Source organism: Lissotriton helveticus, chromosome 3_1 (assembly GCF_964261635.1).
Source record: "Lissotriton helveticus chromosome 3_1, aLisHel1.1, whole genome shotgun sequence".
Taxonomy (NCBI): Eukaryota; Metazoa; Chordata; class Amphibia; order Caudata; family Salamandridae; genus Lissotriton; species Lissotriton helveticus.
In genome coordinates, this window is record NC_136061.1 from 1,566,020,384 (window position 1) to 1,566,036,886 (window position 16,503).

At 44.9% G+C, this 16,503-nt stretch overlaps 1 protein-coding gene across 1 annotated transcript in view; it reads left to right on the top strand.

Moving 5' to 3' along the window:
- SORL1 (sortilin related receptor 1) overlaps positions 1–16,503 on the top strand; it is an 852,839-nt gene that overhangs the window by 707,195 nt on the left and 129,141 nt on the right. The window contains exons 39-40 of the mRNA XM_078682321.1: positions 3,915–3,997; positions 5,497–5,593. Coding sequence (XP_078538447.1) covers positions 3,915–3,997; positions 5,497–5,593 — 180 coding nt within the window. The remainder of the gene's footprint in view (positions 1–3,914; positions 3,998–5,496; positions 5,594–16,503) is intronic.

Below are 16,503 nucleotides of genomic sequence, written 5' to 3' on the forward strand. Positions count from 1 at the left end.
TTGGAGAAGACAGCGGCAGGGGATATTGCATCCTCTATTCGGGTAACCAGGTTCCTGTGTTCACCCCCGCTAAGGATTCTAAGCAGAAGGGTAGCAGCGGTAAAGAAGGGAGACTCGAGGGGGCATGGAGTTGTGGCATCTGGCTTACCTCCCATCGGATTCTTTCAGCTGTGCCTCCCACGGACACTCTCGCTGGTAATGTCACCCCATTTGATTTGTATCCAGTCCCGCTATGCTGAACATTGGGGCATTATGGGACATGCAGTTCCACCACACGGGGCTGCATTTGGATATGGACTATATTGAGGGGGCGGAGCATAGAGGACAAAACAACAGAGTGGAAGGACTGTATTTACCACGCAGCGCTAGGAGCAGTTGGAGAGGGGCGCTGAGGAAGGCCAATGTCGCCGAAATGCATCCGCCTGAGCCAGCTGCTTAATAAAGTGCTCCTGATTGTCTCCCTTGGGTCACGGTCTTTGTCTTTTTCTTTGGAGGAAGTCATGTTTCATATATATATATATATATATGAAAATTATGCATAAAGATTTGCATTAGATGGTGCTCTGTGAACTGGTGATCAGAGTGCAAGTGGATGCAAAAGTACACTAACAGTGACCTGATCTTAAAAAAGGATAGACAATGAGGAGGTCAATTATAGAGCATATACATAAATATGTTTGGTATATACATATATAAGTTTGTTCCATGGGACAAAATTCAGTCGACACCTTTGGACATAAAGACAGTGCAACTAGGATGTTGGTCGATTAGGAGCTAAAAAGTTTATTGAAAAGTAACTTATCATTCAGTAATTCTCATATGTATATATCATTAAGGGAACAGCACTACATATGCTTTTTAGTGTCTTTGCCCTGAGCACAGCTCCAGGTTTGGCATTGAGTGTGCCCTCTGGCACTCAGAAGCAATCCAGGACAGGGAAGCAAAGCTGTACTTCATTAAACATCAAAAGTCGTCAGACTTTGCATAAGTGGCACTCTGAGTTGAGGTTGCTGGTCCACTTTCACTCTCTAGGTTTGTCCGGGAACAGGCCTCCTTCACATTGAAAACTCCTCAGGTAAGTCGAAGCTCAAGTCAAAGAGGAAACTAAGCTGAACTAAACCCCAATTCGCCACTCTAGTGAATAAGAAGTCGCAAGGGTGTCAAGGTGTCATTCGGTCTTTCTCCAGATGAGCCCGTGTTTCACATGGCATTGGTGACACAGCAGCAAGTCAAGGTTGTTAGTAGGCCATGCTGCATATTTTTGGCACTCTTCTGGCTCCCTTAGGTGCACCTTATGACTCCAAGGATCTGCAGGTACCTCCAGTTGGATTCATCTGAGCCCCTGGAATCCATATCTGGTTCCATACCGATTCTGGTGCCGACTTCATTCTGGCTCCGAGACCTACACTGGTCCCCCTTTTATTGACACTGATACAGATATCACCAACACCAGAGGGGGATCTGATGTTTGACTCCAAATCGAAACCATCTCGACCCCAACTGAAGCCGTGCTCCAACTCCACTCCAGGAGGCATTTGGGCTTGATACTTTCCCTGATACATGGTTGTTGTCCAGCATTGGACCCCCAACAGAAGAGAGTGCTTCCTTTCCTGTGATAATTCCACATGCTGCTGAGGTCTAGGACCAACAACTGCCTTCTGTTGAGGTTTAAAATGAATGTCCTTAAGGAAGTCCGTAGCCTCAGCTGTCTACCTCTGAGCCCTTACTCCCCTTCAAAGAAGCCCTAACCGATACTCTGATGGGCACCTTGTCTTACCCACTGGTGGACAGGCAGGTGGCCAAACTCCACAGACCAGCGCCAGGTGACTCTACTTTTCTGATGCAGCATCCTACTCTAGAGTGTCCTGTGGTTCAGGCTTCCACCAGTCAGGTGAACCCCAATTCTTTCCCAGTGACCCTGCCAGAGAGGGTGTCACAGAAAATTGAGGCATTCAGGAAACAAATGTACTATTCGTCCAGCCTCGCTTTAAGGTTGGTCAACGCAGTTTGCCTAATAAGGCAATATATGCTGGGTAATCAACTTTCTTTAGGTCTTTTCACCAGTTCCAGATCGTTTTTTCACTAGTTTCAGCTTTACCAAGGTTACTCAAGGGGGTTGGTAAGCACCACGCAGCTGCCCAAAGGCACCAGTCCTCCCAGTTCCTTTCCCCTGTGGTATCATATGCCAAGTTACCTTAGTTTCTGCTTAGCAGCGCATAATCATCCTTTAGGAGGCAAGATCCTTACAGGGTGGCAATCCATCACATCCGATTGACGGGTCCTCCAGATAGTTCAGTGGGGTTATGCCTTTTCATTCCTTTCTGACCCACTGCAGATTCCTTCCATGTCATAGTGGCTCTCAGCGAGGATTTGAACTCTACTTTTCAAGCGGGTCATCGAGAGAGTTACGGACTCAGAGATAGGAATGAGCTGTTACTCCTGCTGTATCCTCATGCCAAAGAAGGTTGGGTGCCTCTGTCTTATTGTAGATATTTGCCCTCTGAAAACCTCCCTGCAGAAGGAAATATTATAGTTGTTCTGAATCTGGGAGACTGGATGGTGGCCTTGGACCTACAGGAGGCATATTTTCATAATCCTCTACTGCAGTCCCACTAACATTACCTGTGTTTCAAAGTAGCCCAGGAGCAATATTAATTTGCTGTTCTCCTATTCGGCTTTACTAGTGCACTTTGAGTGTTTACAGAAGTGATGAAGCCCACCTTTGGATGTTTTGGTACTAGTTTTCCCCTACCTTCACGACTGGTTGTTGAAGGCAGGTTCTCCGTACTCCATTTGGGCCCACATCTAGGATGACTGAGAACCTCCCAACATTGTTGGGGTTCTTGATAAACATGATCAGATTGCACGTTACTCCGCCGCAAGCACTTCCTTTCATAGGAGCAGCCTTGGGTACGGTGCAGTTCAGGGCCTTCCCTCTGTCCCAAGTCCAGGACATTTGGGCTATGATCCAGATATTTCAGCCGCGGAACCAGGGTCTTGGTGAGAGTGGTTCTAAGGCCTCCAGGCCTATTACCCTCCTGAATCCCGATTGTCAACTACGCAAGTGGCATATGTGGCTTTGCATTGGAATCTGATGTCTAAGTGGGCCCAGTACTGTCTAATTCCATCCAGGTTTCAAGGGAGACTGCATGAGATCTGCAGTGGTGGCTGCTCAACTGCTGTCGCACTAGGGTCAGACCCTTCTCCCTGCACCTCCCGGAGCTGACAGTGGTAAGGAATGTGTCACTCCTGGGTTCGGGAGGTCATCTGGGGGAGATAGCGATTAGAGGTCTCTAGTCTCGAGCGGAAACCTGGCTCCATATAAATCTCTTGGAGTTGCAGGCCATTTGCCTGCATCTGAAGGCCTTTCTGCCGTTCATCAAAGGGAGGCTGGTTCATGGTCTCACAGACAACAAAACCACTGTATAATACTGTAGGGAGGGAGAGGTGTGGCGCCGCGGCCAGGGCGACTGACGCTGGAATCTGGGGACCACGGTTCGATCCCCGGCTCCGGCGGCAGGTTAGCCCAGCACCATGTGACTGGGCAATAGCTCGCTTAATCTTCCCGACAGCCCCCCAGCGCCTAGAGACCCTTACGGGTGATTGTGCGCTTTACAAATGTGGACTTTACTTTACTTTACTGCAACAAGCAGAGCAGAGAGGGGACCTGGGTCCTCTGTCAACAGGCTCTGCACCTCTAGAGTTGGCTGAGACATCACAACATTTCCCTGAAAACTAACTTCCATTGATTTGAACATTTCAATTATATTTGTTATTTATTTCTGTTATTAACAATCCACATAATGTTATTGTTAATTGGCATTTGTATTACTGTGTAGCCACAGCAGATTGCTTTACTCGATTGGCGATTCAGTGTTTGGTGATATTTTTACAATAATATATTTTTTTCTTAGTGGTACCAGCCCCCAATATTCATATAGATGGCTGCTCTGAAGATTCCATAAACCTTACTCTGACCATGGATTCAGACATAATGGTAACTTTCTTGATGTGCCTTTTTCTCTTCATTGAAATGTTAAAATGTTTTCATAGTTGTGGCTTTTTGTTTCCAATAGATTTGGGTCGTCTGCACCAATTTGAAAGATCTGGCCAAGGTAGAAATGTTTCAATCATGGATTGTGATTGTTTGCCAGTCAAATCATACCTGGCCAATGACAGTGATCCAGTACTTCCTGCAAATTATTCTACAAGGCTGGCTAGTCAGAAGACAATACAAAACAGTGTTTAAATGTCCTCCTCATACCTGAAAGCTGTATGCCACTCAGATGTCCTTCATTTTCTCACGGAAAAGTAGTCAACACATCCTTAAAGCTTGTTTCTTGGTGTGGAGGAAACAGGTTTTTGTTTGTGTAGTCGAAACTGGCGTGGAAGATTACCATAGCCTGCCTGGCTTTTTCCTTACGCTGACTTGATCACTAATGTTCCTTCAGCAATTACGAAGACGAGTTTTGCTTTTTACTATCTACCAGGAATTCTAAACTTTGGGTATGGCTGGGGAGGGGTTCTACCCCTGACAAGATTTGCCTTTTTTGCCTTATTCTGTTATTTGACTAACTTGAGTTTCTGCCGTATAGGTTGCAGGTCACGATTGGAAATAAAAGTTAGAGCTGCTAGGATAGCTAGTACTTACTTTTTACAAGCCCGTGAGCAGGCACATGGGTTGGCCTGAATTGTGCTCCTGTGATTTGTGAACATTTACTTGCAATACTTAGCAGCAAATATTGAAAATACATCATTCATGCTGCTAAAAGCTATAGTTAACATTTTTTAAATGTGACTTTTTAACAATCAAACATGATAGTGTCTAAGGTATTTTCTTTCACGTTTTTATTCCACACAAATTGCAATCCTCCTGTGAAAAATTGCAAAATGAAAATAATTTTCACCTTTAATTCATCTCGGGGTGATGGGATGTTGATAAAATTAAAAATCAACAGGCGCTGAAACAAGTAAAAGGTGGAAGGCGCATTTTAGAAATTGCTCGCTGAAAGGGGAAATTGAGAAAAGGGAGAATGGAAATAGTTGTTTAGTGATAACAGGGGCCATGCAAGGTTTTTGATGCAAATTGCAGTTTTTAGAGTTTTTTCACTACCAAACTGGTCTTGAATGGCCTCACCAACATCAAGTTGTAATGGTGCCTCACTCTACCTCTGCATTTTCATATTTGACCTGTCTATCCATGTTGACGGATGTTACTCCATTTTTTTGTCAGATCCTTACGTATGTTCACTGTGTCCATTATATTCCAGCACATTCCTGTTTTGTAAATAACTAACAAACCTTATAAGAACACTTTATGCTCGGCGCATAATCTCACTTTCAATCTTCCTTTCCCACGATCATACTAGTAACGTGTTCAGCAGGCTCTGCTCACTCTTTAAAGAGAAATCATTGAAGTAAGTAGGGGCCTGAATGACGAATCCTGATAGACATACCCACTATCCAGATGTCTTTTTGTTGTGATTATCTTCACAGGTTGACAGTTACGTCGTGAATATAGTCTGGGAATTTGACACACATGTCCAAGAGAAGAGAACACTACTTCTCGCTGGAGGAAAACCATCACAGACCGGTAAATATGCTTTTATTATTTTCCTTATATTTTTGTCACCCAGCTGTTGCTGAATTGAGAGCCTTACCCGGTCTTTAAAAAAACATTTTAGAATTGAGAAACAAACAGACCCAATCTTCTAACAAATGAGTTTGCATGGTCAGGAATGGAATAAAAAAAATAAGAAAGTCTGCCATTATTTCACGTTTTCTCATTTGACTGAAACTGTTTCCATCCTTTAAAGGTGACTTACTCAAACGTAACTTTCTCCAAAAATACAGTAACATTTTTCTTTGATACTTCTAAATTAGACAGACTTCTCAGACAAGTAACATATTTTACAGTACCTAAAGATTGTTTTGCCACGTTCCATTGGTGTTCTGAAGTCCGCCTACAATAGAATGTAAATGTCTGTATTGCTGTCGTATAATATGTGAAATGTAAATACATTGTACTATTTAGCAATGCTAAGCTCTACTTGGTGTATCGTCTCCCTCCACTCCCAATAGTGTTAGTGTACACTTCTCCATTGCTCCCCATCTACTTTTGTGTTATATGAATAACAATCTGCTTCCCGAGTTATTGCTGATCACATGCTCTGCACTTTCATGCCATCTACGATTTGGTCTGGAATATTACACTTTGTTTTCTTCGGAGGCTCTCTTTCGATTTTGAGTTTGCATCAGCTTGCTCATAATCAGGCTCTCAAAACTCAAAATGCACTGACACACATAGTTCTCCTTGGGTTTCTTGTTTCTCCTTAGTGCTCAGTGTTTTGAAAAGCTTTATCTTTATACTGTGGGCTATGAGAACATTTGACATCAGACACCAACAAACGATACTGACACAGCAGTAATCATTCAACATATACAGGAAACGCAACTCGGCATCAAACTGATAGTAAAAATCAAGAGGATACCGGTCATGTGAAAAAGACTAATTTTGAGGGAGCTCATGGAAAATAATCCAAAATATTCTGCGGCAATTGCAGTGCACACTTACCTTCCTGAGATCCATGTTGCACCTGTAACTTACACTTGCTGACACACCATGCTGAATGCAAATGCTCATCTTGTAGAAGTTTATGGTTCAACACAACTATTCGGCATCTCATAAATGTTGAGCAATCTATTTTAATTGAACAGCAGGACTCCATTGAGTAACCTCAGATGCTTTTAAGGATTTGATGTCGACAAAGTTGAAAACACTGACCCGCCTGGCATCATGGCTGTCAACAAATAGGAGCACAGCAAAGTCTCTTCCCAAAAAGAGATAATACTTAAGATGAGGTGAAAATTCAGGGCACCTGCTAAGATCTACAGGACAGATGCTGCATAGAGAGCGTAAAGGAACACACTTAAAGAAAAAGCTATTAATTTGCTTCACAAGTTGGAATTCACAACCAATATGAATTAGTCTCATAACAAAAGAAAATAGAACAATTCACCGGGACACACTAAATTCTGTGGAAGGAAATGTGTATGAGAAAATGGTAAAAGAGTTGTTGTTTCATGAGTTGTTCCTCTGAAGGTGATGAAGTCCCTGAGAATGATGGGCTTACATGTTGTGTGGTTTCCAAATCCACGTCTCCAAATGCAGATGAATGCCTGGCTCATTAGCATTGAAAGTAAATGATGTAATGCAAGATTTAGCACTTTTGGATAGTGTTATCAGAGCCCATGAGTACAGAATAATCTTCAATGGTGGAACACAATAAATCTACTCCCAGGCAGATCATTTCGAATTACTGCGCCTTGCGTTCTGACAGAGATTTCTAGCTGCATATTCCTCTTTTTAAAAAAAATATATTTCCCAGGCATTAGACTGGATCCAGAAACCTTTCAGCAGTACCTCTGCATTTCAGCAGGTGGCACGACGCAGCTCCCCACTGATGCAGTTTTGCTCCCTAAATGACGTGCAGAGCCTGTATATGTGCCACTTCTGTGCACTGACATCTGTTCCGTTCCTTTTTTTCCGCGCCACCAGATGCAGTTCTGGAGTTACCTCTGAGCCCACTTTTTACCTACAAAAATTGTGAAAACTGTGTGCAAGGAATGTCACCTTCCAAAATGACAAGTTTTTAACCGTTTAGAAACTGTTGCAAACCAAATCTCTGTGACAGACATTCATCATATTTACCTTTGGTACCTTGGGTCGAGGCATGACTCAAAGGCCTGCAGTGATTGTGCATCGATAAACCCAAAGACCATTTGAGACCTAGAGCCAAAACTCCACATCGCCAAGCACCTGCAGACTCCAGGACAGAGATACTCCAGGCCAAAATTGTAATCCCGGTTCAGTTCCACGCTATATGAATTATTCCTTGGGTAGATCTTCATCTCGATCAAAGTCCTCGGGCATGTCAAAGAAAACCCCCCCAAATCTAAGTGTGACTCAGCCCTTTCCTGACACTCTTGCACTTCTGAGACGGGGCAGGGTTTACGCCATACCTTTCGATCTCACTCTAGAAGTCAATCAACATTAGTGCTTATCCTGCAACTTTTTCCTGCACAACCTGACTTTCCTAAACATTCCTAAACTGATCAAAGAGTCCCATGAGGCAGTGTTACGACTCTTCGTAACTTAGCCAACTCCCTCTGGTGTGCCTTTAGACCCCATTGAACAGAGATGTACTCCATCTAGAATTCTACCAGAAGGTTTGATCTCAGTGCCGGTTGGCCCCACTGAGCCCACCAATGGGCCTCTTCTGGCTTCAGTCCTGACTCCACGTCTTGTTCCAAAGTCCACACCTGTTCTCAGAACTTTGATGCCGATGCTGACTCCATTGATGCCAGAACGATGAGGTACATCTTGTACTCTCTGACTCTGAGCTGGCTTCACCTTGACCGAAGCTACATCTGGCAGCTGTTGAGGCGTCACTTCCACCACCCGAGCCTGTGGCACAGATTCAGACAGTGATTACAATGTCGGTGAGGAGACTGGCCAGCCATACCACAAAGACATTGATATCTTCCCCGAGTCAGGGCTCATCTAACACCCTGGCCCTGTCGAGTGCTTCCTATGCCATGGCAATGCCTAGGGAAGCTGAAGTACTTGACCTTCAGCTCCCCACCTTGGAGATAAAGACCACTGTTCTTACGAAAGTCCTTTAGCCACGGAAAACATTTTAATGATGTCCTTATGGATACTTTTTTGGAGGCTTAGATAAGCCCTGCTCTGTACCCCCGGTCAAGAGCCTGATTATACAATGCCATCACCCGGCCCTGAGCAACCCTGCATTTTAATCTCTGAACCCCTCGCGTGAAAGCTTGGTTGTGCATTCTTCTGCAAGTAAGACTAACTGCAGCTCATCCCCAAGTACTATCTCTGATAGGGAGTGAAAATAGGTGGAGAATTCGGAAAGTTTGTCTTCTTGTCCACCATCTTGGCACTTCAATATGTAAACTCCAGCTGCCTGCTGGCGGGCTGTCCCTCTGCTTTTTGGATTTGGTGGCTCAATTCCTTCCCGGTGTTCCTGAAGATCTCAGACCTGTTCTTACCCAGGCTATACAGGATGGTGTTACACTACCAAATTCATAATTCCTTGTGGCTTGGACAACACTGATTCCACCGGGTAGGCCATTGGCACCAGTGTCGCCGTACCCCAACTCACTTGGTTGTGGTCCACTTTTTTTTTTTTTTTTTTTTTAGGAGACCACTCCTGGACATGTCATTCAACAAGACTTGCCAATTTGGGGAGAAGGCCAATTCCGCTCTTGATTTTTTTCAAGAAGAGCAGGGTCACTGCATGTTCCCTTGGCTTGTATGCCCCCCCTCCTCAGCTGGATCAGCACTACTGCTTCTTTCATGGCTTAAGCAGGGGGGCCGCCTACCGCCAGCCAGTCCAACCTCCAAAGGCTCCCACCAGTTTTGCGGTCATGGTCAAGGCCAACAGCCTGCCCAGTCCACTACTAACCCTGCAGCCCCACCTGCCAAACCCCTTTAGCGTGCACTTAACGGAGCACAGCCGCCTGGTTGAAGGCAGGCTCCCACTATTCTTACTGGATCACGAAACCATAACATGGAACAAGTGAGTCGTGCAAATTATTCTGCAGTAATTTGGAATATGCCCTACCTTACATTCGCGCGCCATTGCACCTTCTACCTTCTCCTCCCCCCTCCCAGCGACTGACTAAGGACCATCAGCCCATTTTGTCGCAGGAAGTGAAAGCCCTTTAGACCAATGGGGCTATCGAGAGGGTACCTGTGCCAGAAGTAGGACATGGTTGTTTTTTCTTCTATTTTCTGGTGCACAAGAAGACTGAAGGCCTTCATCCCATTTTAGACCTGCGCCCTCTCAATGCCTTCCTCCGGAAGGAGAAAATCAAAATGCTCACACTGGCCCAGGTTTTGTCTGCCGTTGACCCTGGAGACTGGATGGTGGTCTTGGGCCTGCAGGACCATCGCGCTACCTGCGGTTCATGGTGGGGCAGGAGCATTTTTAGTTTGCTTTGCTTCCCATTGGTCTCACTAGTGCTGAGTGTTCACAAAAGTGATGGTAGTGGTGGCAGCACACCTTCGGAGGTCAGGGTCACCAGTTTTCCCCTATCTCAGCGACTGGCTGGTAAAGACAGGCTCGCCCCAGGCAGTCATCAACCATCTCAAAACTATGGCAAAATTACTGTAATCTTTGGAATTCACTTTCAATATACCAAAGTCACGTCTGACTCCTTTTCAGATGCGCACCGTCATCGCAGCCATTCTAGACACAATTTGGTTTTATGCCTTTCTCCTGGTAAAGGGAGTCCAGGACATTCAAGCTGTAGTTAAAATCTTTTGGCCTGAATTTCAGTGAGGTCGACTCTGTGGCTGCTGGGATTGATGGTTTCCTTCATCATTCTGCAGGATAAGCAAGCCAGGTGGTATATTTCGGGGTCTGCTGTGGGATCTGAAGTCTCAGTGGACCCAACATAAAGGATTCCTCTTTGACCGTGTTCAGATTTTGAAGGAGACTGTTAAAGATCAGCAGTGGTGGTTGCTGGTCCGCAATGGGGTAATTGTTAGTCCCCTCTCCCTTCCCTGTCCAAAGCTGACAGTGGTAACCGATGCATTGCTTCTGGGATGGGGTGGTTGTGTGGATGAGGGAGGGATCAGAGGCCTCTGGTCACCGGCAGAGTCCCAGATTCACATTGTCTTTTTGGAGCCGAGTGCCATCCACTTGGTGTTGAAAGCCTTCCATCTATCCTTAAAGTGGAGGCTGGTACAGGGGCTCACAGACAACACCACCGCCCTTTGGTACGGTGAATGTAACTAGGGCTGTACCACCTGCCTGAATCATTGAATGCCAGGCCGACAAGCTCAGCAATTGGCGCCTAGGGGATCACGAGTGGCAATTGCACCTGGATGTGGCTCAAGGTCTCTTTCGCGAATGGGGAGAACCGTTGCTCGATCTGTTTACCCCTACCGAGAAAGGGCAATGTCCGTGCATTAGAGTTTCCAAGCGTCTCTTGCTCAGAGATGCGTTCCACATCGAGTGGAACTCGGTACTCCTATGTGCCTTTCAGCCAATACCACTCCTGCGCGAGTTCTCAGGAAGATCAGGACTATCTGGTCTGAAGTCATCCTAGTGGCCCCAGATTGGGCACCTAGAGTACGGTATCCAGAACTCCTGTGCTTGAGCATCCATCCACCGATCAGGCTGCCTCTCAGGGACGATCTGCTGTCACAGCAGCAGGACAGGATTCTCCACCTGGGCCTTCGCAATCTCCACCTCAGGCTTGGAGACTGAGCGTTGACAACTGAACATTGACAACTGAACATCTTCAATATCAATCCGGAAGTAGTTGATGTAATCTCGGCAGCCAGGTGTCCCTAGACAATTACTTTATACTATTGTCATGGGGACAAATTTGTGGCTAGGTGCAGTACTCTGCAGATAGGCCCTGTCCTGGCAAAGTTGTCTGACATTTTATTATTTGTTTTACCTCTGGTCTTGCAAGCTTTTGTTCTTGGCACAGTTAAAGGGTACCTTTTGGCTATTTCAGCTTTTTGGGCGGTTAAAAGATCAGTCCTCACTGTTTAAGTCCATAGTTATGTGCTTTTTGAAAGGTTTACATTTACTTAACTCAGTCCTTATGTTTCTGATGTGCACTTAGTTCGAGACAGCCACTTGACAGCTGCTCCTTACTGCTTTTCACCCTCATGATCGTGTTTTTCTTTGCCATGGTATCGGCCCTGCATGTGAGTGACCTTCAAGCTTTTGCTATCAACCTGATGTATTCGACTTTCTTCCCATACAAGCTTATTTTGGCGAACACTGGCAACCTTCCAGCCTAAGTTTGTGATGCCGTTCCTTGCTCTTTCTCACTCCTCTAAGGAAGAGGAGAGACTTCATTACTTGGTTCCCTAGAGAGCGCTGAGCTTTTACTTAGATCATACTAGACCACATTGGGTGGACAATCAGCTCTTTGTCGTGTTCTCTGGAGCAAGAAAAAAGGCAAAGCTGTTCAGAAAAGAACCCTCCCCTGCTGGATCGTGCTCTGCATTAAAATCTTCAATGCATTGGCTAAAAAGCAGCTCCTGAAAGCACTGTGTGCTCATGCTATCAAGCCCAAAGCTTCTGACACTGCATTGGCATGAGGAGTCTCTGTCCTGGACATTTGTCAACAGACTACATGGGCATCCCTCTATACGTTCACTAAGCACTATTGTCTGCTCAGTCCGGTACGCCAACAGGGACCTTTTGTTCACTGTGTCTTGTAGGACTGTATGCTTTGAGTCTATCCACAGAACTACCTCCATATGGGTCCTGCTTTGATAGATTTTCAAAAGGTGAGGAATCTACAGTTAGAAGGCTGTATCAGAAGAACAAGTAATTTACCTTCCGTGACACTGTTTCTGATAGAGACTTCAGCGATCCGAGGATTCCTCACCGACCTTCCACATTCTGAGGTTGGAATGTAGCCATTGAGCAGATCCCAAGTCTAGGAATCTGCACAATATTCACACCAATTGCTTTTGGAGCTCTGCGACTTTCGGGCTTTGATACTCTCGAAAGCAACTGACATCAGATATGGGAGTGGTGCCTATATAGGCTCTGCACGTTATTTCTGCAGTGGAACTGTCAGTGCAGAGCTGTATGGCGCCACCTACAGGCATGCAGAGGTACTGCTGAAAAGTTTCCAGATCCAGTCTAACGCTGGGGAAATATTGAAAAGGTGAGAAATCTGTGACTGGATAGAATCTGTACCAGAAATAGTGTTACTGGAGGTAAGTGACTTGTTAGTTATGGCAAGTGTTTGCAAAGCGAATCACATTGTACAAGACATGCTATAACCCAAACCAGTTCAGCTAGCACTATGCATTCCTTCTAAAATTGTACAACAGCAAAAGTGTTACTTTTTGCGAACAACAGGTCTACTATATACTAAATTTAAAAGCAAGAGGACTCTTATTTTTCACTGTTATCAGTGATGATGAAAAGACTTAAAAATTGGGCTCATTGTCATCATGCCCGTTAAGTTTCAGGACATCTGCTAGGGATGGACGACTACTTCTAAGATCTCGGGAGCAGAAATCACTGGGAGAGATGCAAACACTTATCTTTTTAAATGCAATTCCAAAAGTGGAAAATATATACACAACGTATTTGCCACACAGAGCAACAAAAACATTTCAGAGTTCTACCTTCAGGTACCACCAGTGCCAATTATACTTCAAATGGTTTGAAAAAATATACAACGCTTGCTTTACACCACCACATGCATAAATCTAACAGCAGTGGCTACTTGCCTTTAAAACAGATGTTGCGAGTCTCCTTTTAAAATCCCAGTTATAAAAGCCTGGATAGAAAAGTTAAGGATATTTATTCTTCTCAGAATCATCTCTGCATTTTCTTGGGATCTAAGTATGATACTAAAAAGATGTACGGGCTCACCATTCGCTGCATTACATTTGTTTGCTCTTTGCAACATCTCAAATGCCAATGACAATGTTATTTGATTTATATTTATAAAGCACAACGAATGCCCAAAAGGCGCCTTAGCGCTGGTGTCTGTACTACTAGAATAATCTAAAAAGCATAGTCCGGTCAAAATTTTGCCAAAAGAGGAGAAAAGCCAGGTTTTTAAATGTTTTCTAAAATTCATGCGGTTTGATGGGGACTTTAATTGCAACGGCATTTGGTTCCACATGAGAGCTGTGGCATGTACAAAACTCCTGCCACCCCATGTGGCTTTGCAAATCTTAGGGACTTGAATAGTCTTAGCAGAAGCAGATCGCAAACAACTTCTAGGACTATACCATAAAATGTTTTTCTTTAGGTAGATTGGGCTTTGTGTGCCATACGGAGTGCTTTAAATGCAACTCTGCTCTTAATCGGCAACCAGTGAAGATCATTAAGCCGTTTAGCAGCCGATTCATGTTTCTTAACGTTTTGCAAGAGACGGACAGCTGCATACTGCAGCCTCTTAATCTTTTTTAGCAGACCGTGTTACATGCTCAGGTCGATAGCGTTGCTGTAGTCTAACCGGGAAAGCACAAGAGAGACGCCCACAGTTGTCTTTAGGTCTGCGGAAATGAATAGGGGAACTTTTTAAAGTATTTTTTAGAAGATAAAACAGGAAGAGATTAGCTAATTTGTCTAATCTTTGAATGTTAATTTGAAATCATAATTCACTCCAAGATTTTTTTTACTTTAGTGACTGGAGTGGGTAAAGGGCTAAATGTTGAAGGCCACCAGGAAGAATTCCAAAAAGACAAGTCTTACCCAAAAAAAAGCACCTCCATCTTATCAGAGTTACATTTTAGGCATTTGCTTTCCATCCAATTGACTGTAGCTGTTATACAGTTCCTTAATCTATTAGCTACCTCATCTCTGTTTGTGTGAATGAAGAAAACAATTTGCATGTCATCCGCATAAGATATTGTGTTGAATCCAAAAAATCTAATCAAGGTTGCCAATGGAGCCACATAGATGTTGAATAATGTAGGGCTTAGTAAGGTCCCCTGCGGGACCCCACACAGCAGAGAAAAGGAGCTAGAAGTAAAGTCTCCAAATGAGACAGACTGAGTTCTTTTACTAAAGAAGGAAGCAAAGAGGCATTTTTCTTAATTTCAATCTCCATTAGTCGGTGCATTTACTAAAGAACGAGACCAAGAGGCATTTTTCTTAATTCCACTCTATTAGTGTGTGCTTCAAACCTCTGTGACTTACAACATCAAAGGCTGCAGATTGGTCCAAAAAGACCACAGCAGCCTGTCCACCACAGTCCATTATTTCATGAATCTCCTCTGTAACCATCATCCGTACTATGTGACTATCTTAAACCGAATTGTGATCCGTCTAGGCTCTCATTCTCTTCCATAATGTCAGTTAGTGGGAGTCTTGAGATGGGTCGGTAATTGTGCTCTTCTAGGGAATCAATTGTAGTTTAGTTTAGTAATGGAAGAATCAAAGCTCTTTTCCACTCGGAGAGAAAACTGCCTGCATCCATGACATTATTTAGGGACTGTGAGTGGAGAAGCTAAAGTACTGGCCAGGTCTTGAAAAATGTTCACTGGACAGGGATCGAAAGGGGCCCCAGATTTAGTCAGTTGGATCATCTGAGACACCTTATCTATTGTAAGAGCTGCAAAGTTATTCAGAGTTTAATAGCTGTTATTAGCAGCCATGGTTTCAGAGCCTAAAGGCTCGGAAACCGCTCTGAAATCTTTACATAGAGTTATAGAGCATCAATCGTCGTCTATTAAACAGCTTTCAAATATACAAATACTGGATTGAACAACACATACTTTCGAATGTGTTGCCTCCTATTCATATCATTCAGTCCATTGTCTTACTACGTTTGTTTTGTTTACCAATCCACAAACTCTTGCCTGTCAGTGACAAATATCAGTGACGGACCCACACCTGGTTTGCCTATGGTGCCTCGAACAAGACCGTGACCAGAAGGCCTGCCCTGACTGCCACGCAGGTTAACCGAAGACCTTGAGGGAGCAATCACTCAAGCTCCTGGCTACTCGACACTGTGACGCTCAAGGTCCTGGTGGAGAGGAGTGTCCAGGAAGTGGTCGTGGAGTCAGGGGTTGTCATCCCACTCAGTTGTAGAGCCATTTTGTTAAGTCTCGGTCTCAGAAGAAGAAAAAAAGTCGAAGTGTACTTTTACTCCACCTCGTCTGTTGGCTGAAGAGGGAGTGTCATTCGAGGTCTGGCTCTGCAGTTAAGCCAGCGCCTGGGCCGACTCCACACCTCCCCTTATTTCCGGGAGCCGGAGCGACCCTTGCTCAAATACCAGAATTTATTATTGCGCTTCATATTTAAGCGGGTCATTCCCTCTGGCGTGCCTTCAGGCCCTGCAGGTTTGGCCCCTACTGGATCTCCACTTATGGCTCTGGCACCAAGGATCCACTGATGGATTGATCGGCACTGGTCTTGCCATGTTGAGCTTCCCCGTTTCTGGTCCCGAGGTAGAAGCTCCCAACACGGAGCCACAGGGGCGTCATCCGACGTCCGCTCCAGTGCTGACTGGAGCCATGATTTCCAGGCCGGAGACTGAGTCCTATTCCTGTGGGTTAGGACTCAGGGATGAATGGGAAATGTCGGTGGACCCTGAGAACTGCCAGCCTATGACTCCTTACATAGGTGTGAGGATCTTGCTGAAGTCTGCAGGTTGGGTACTTCTCCAGATACTGCCATGATTACTTCCTCTATCGTGGCTACGGAGGAGGAAGCATCATTTGCAATGGTGATGCAGAGGGTGGCTGAGGCCCCTGGGCCTTAGCTTGCCCTCGGTGGCAGTCAAGACTAATGTCTTGACAGAAGAGCTTCAGCCAGGTGTGTCCCCTTCCTAACTGTTTCTCCCCTTTAATGAAGCACTTACTGATGTCCATCTTGCCTGCCTACAGGCATTACCTGCGGTTCAGGGTTTGCCACAAGCACTTTCATTTTGCTGTGCTCCCCTTTGACCTCCCTAGCGTCCCTTGGATATTCA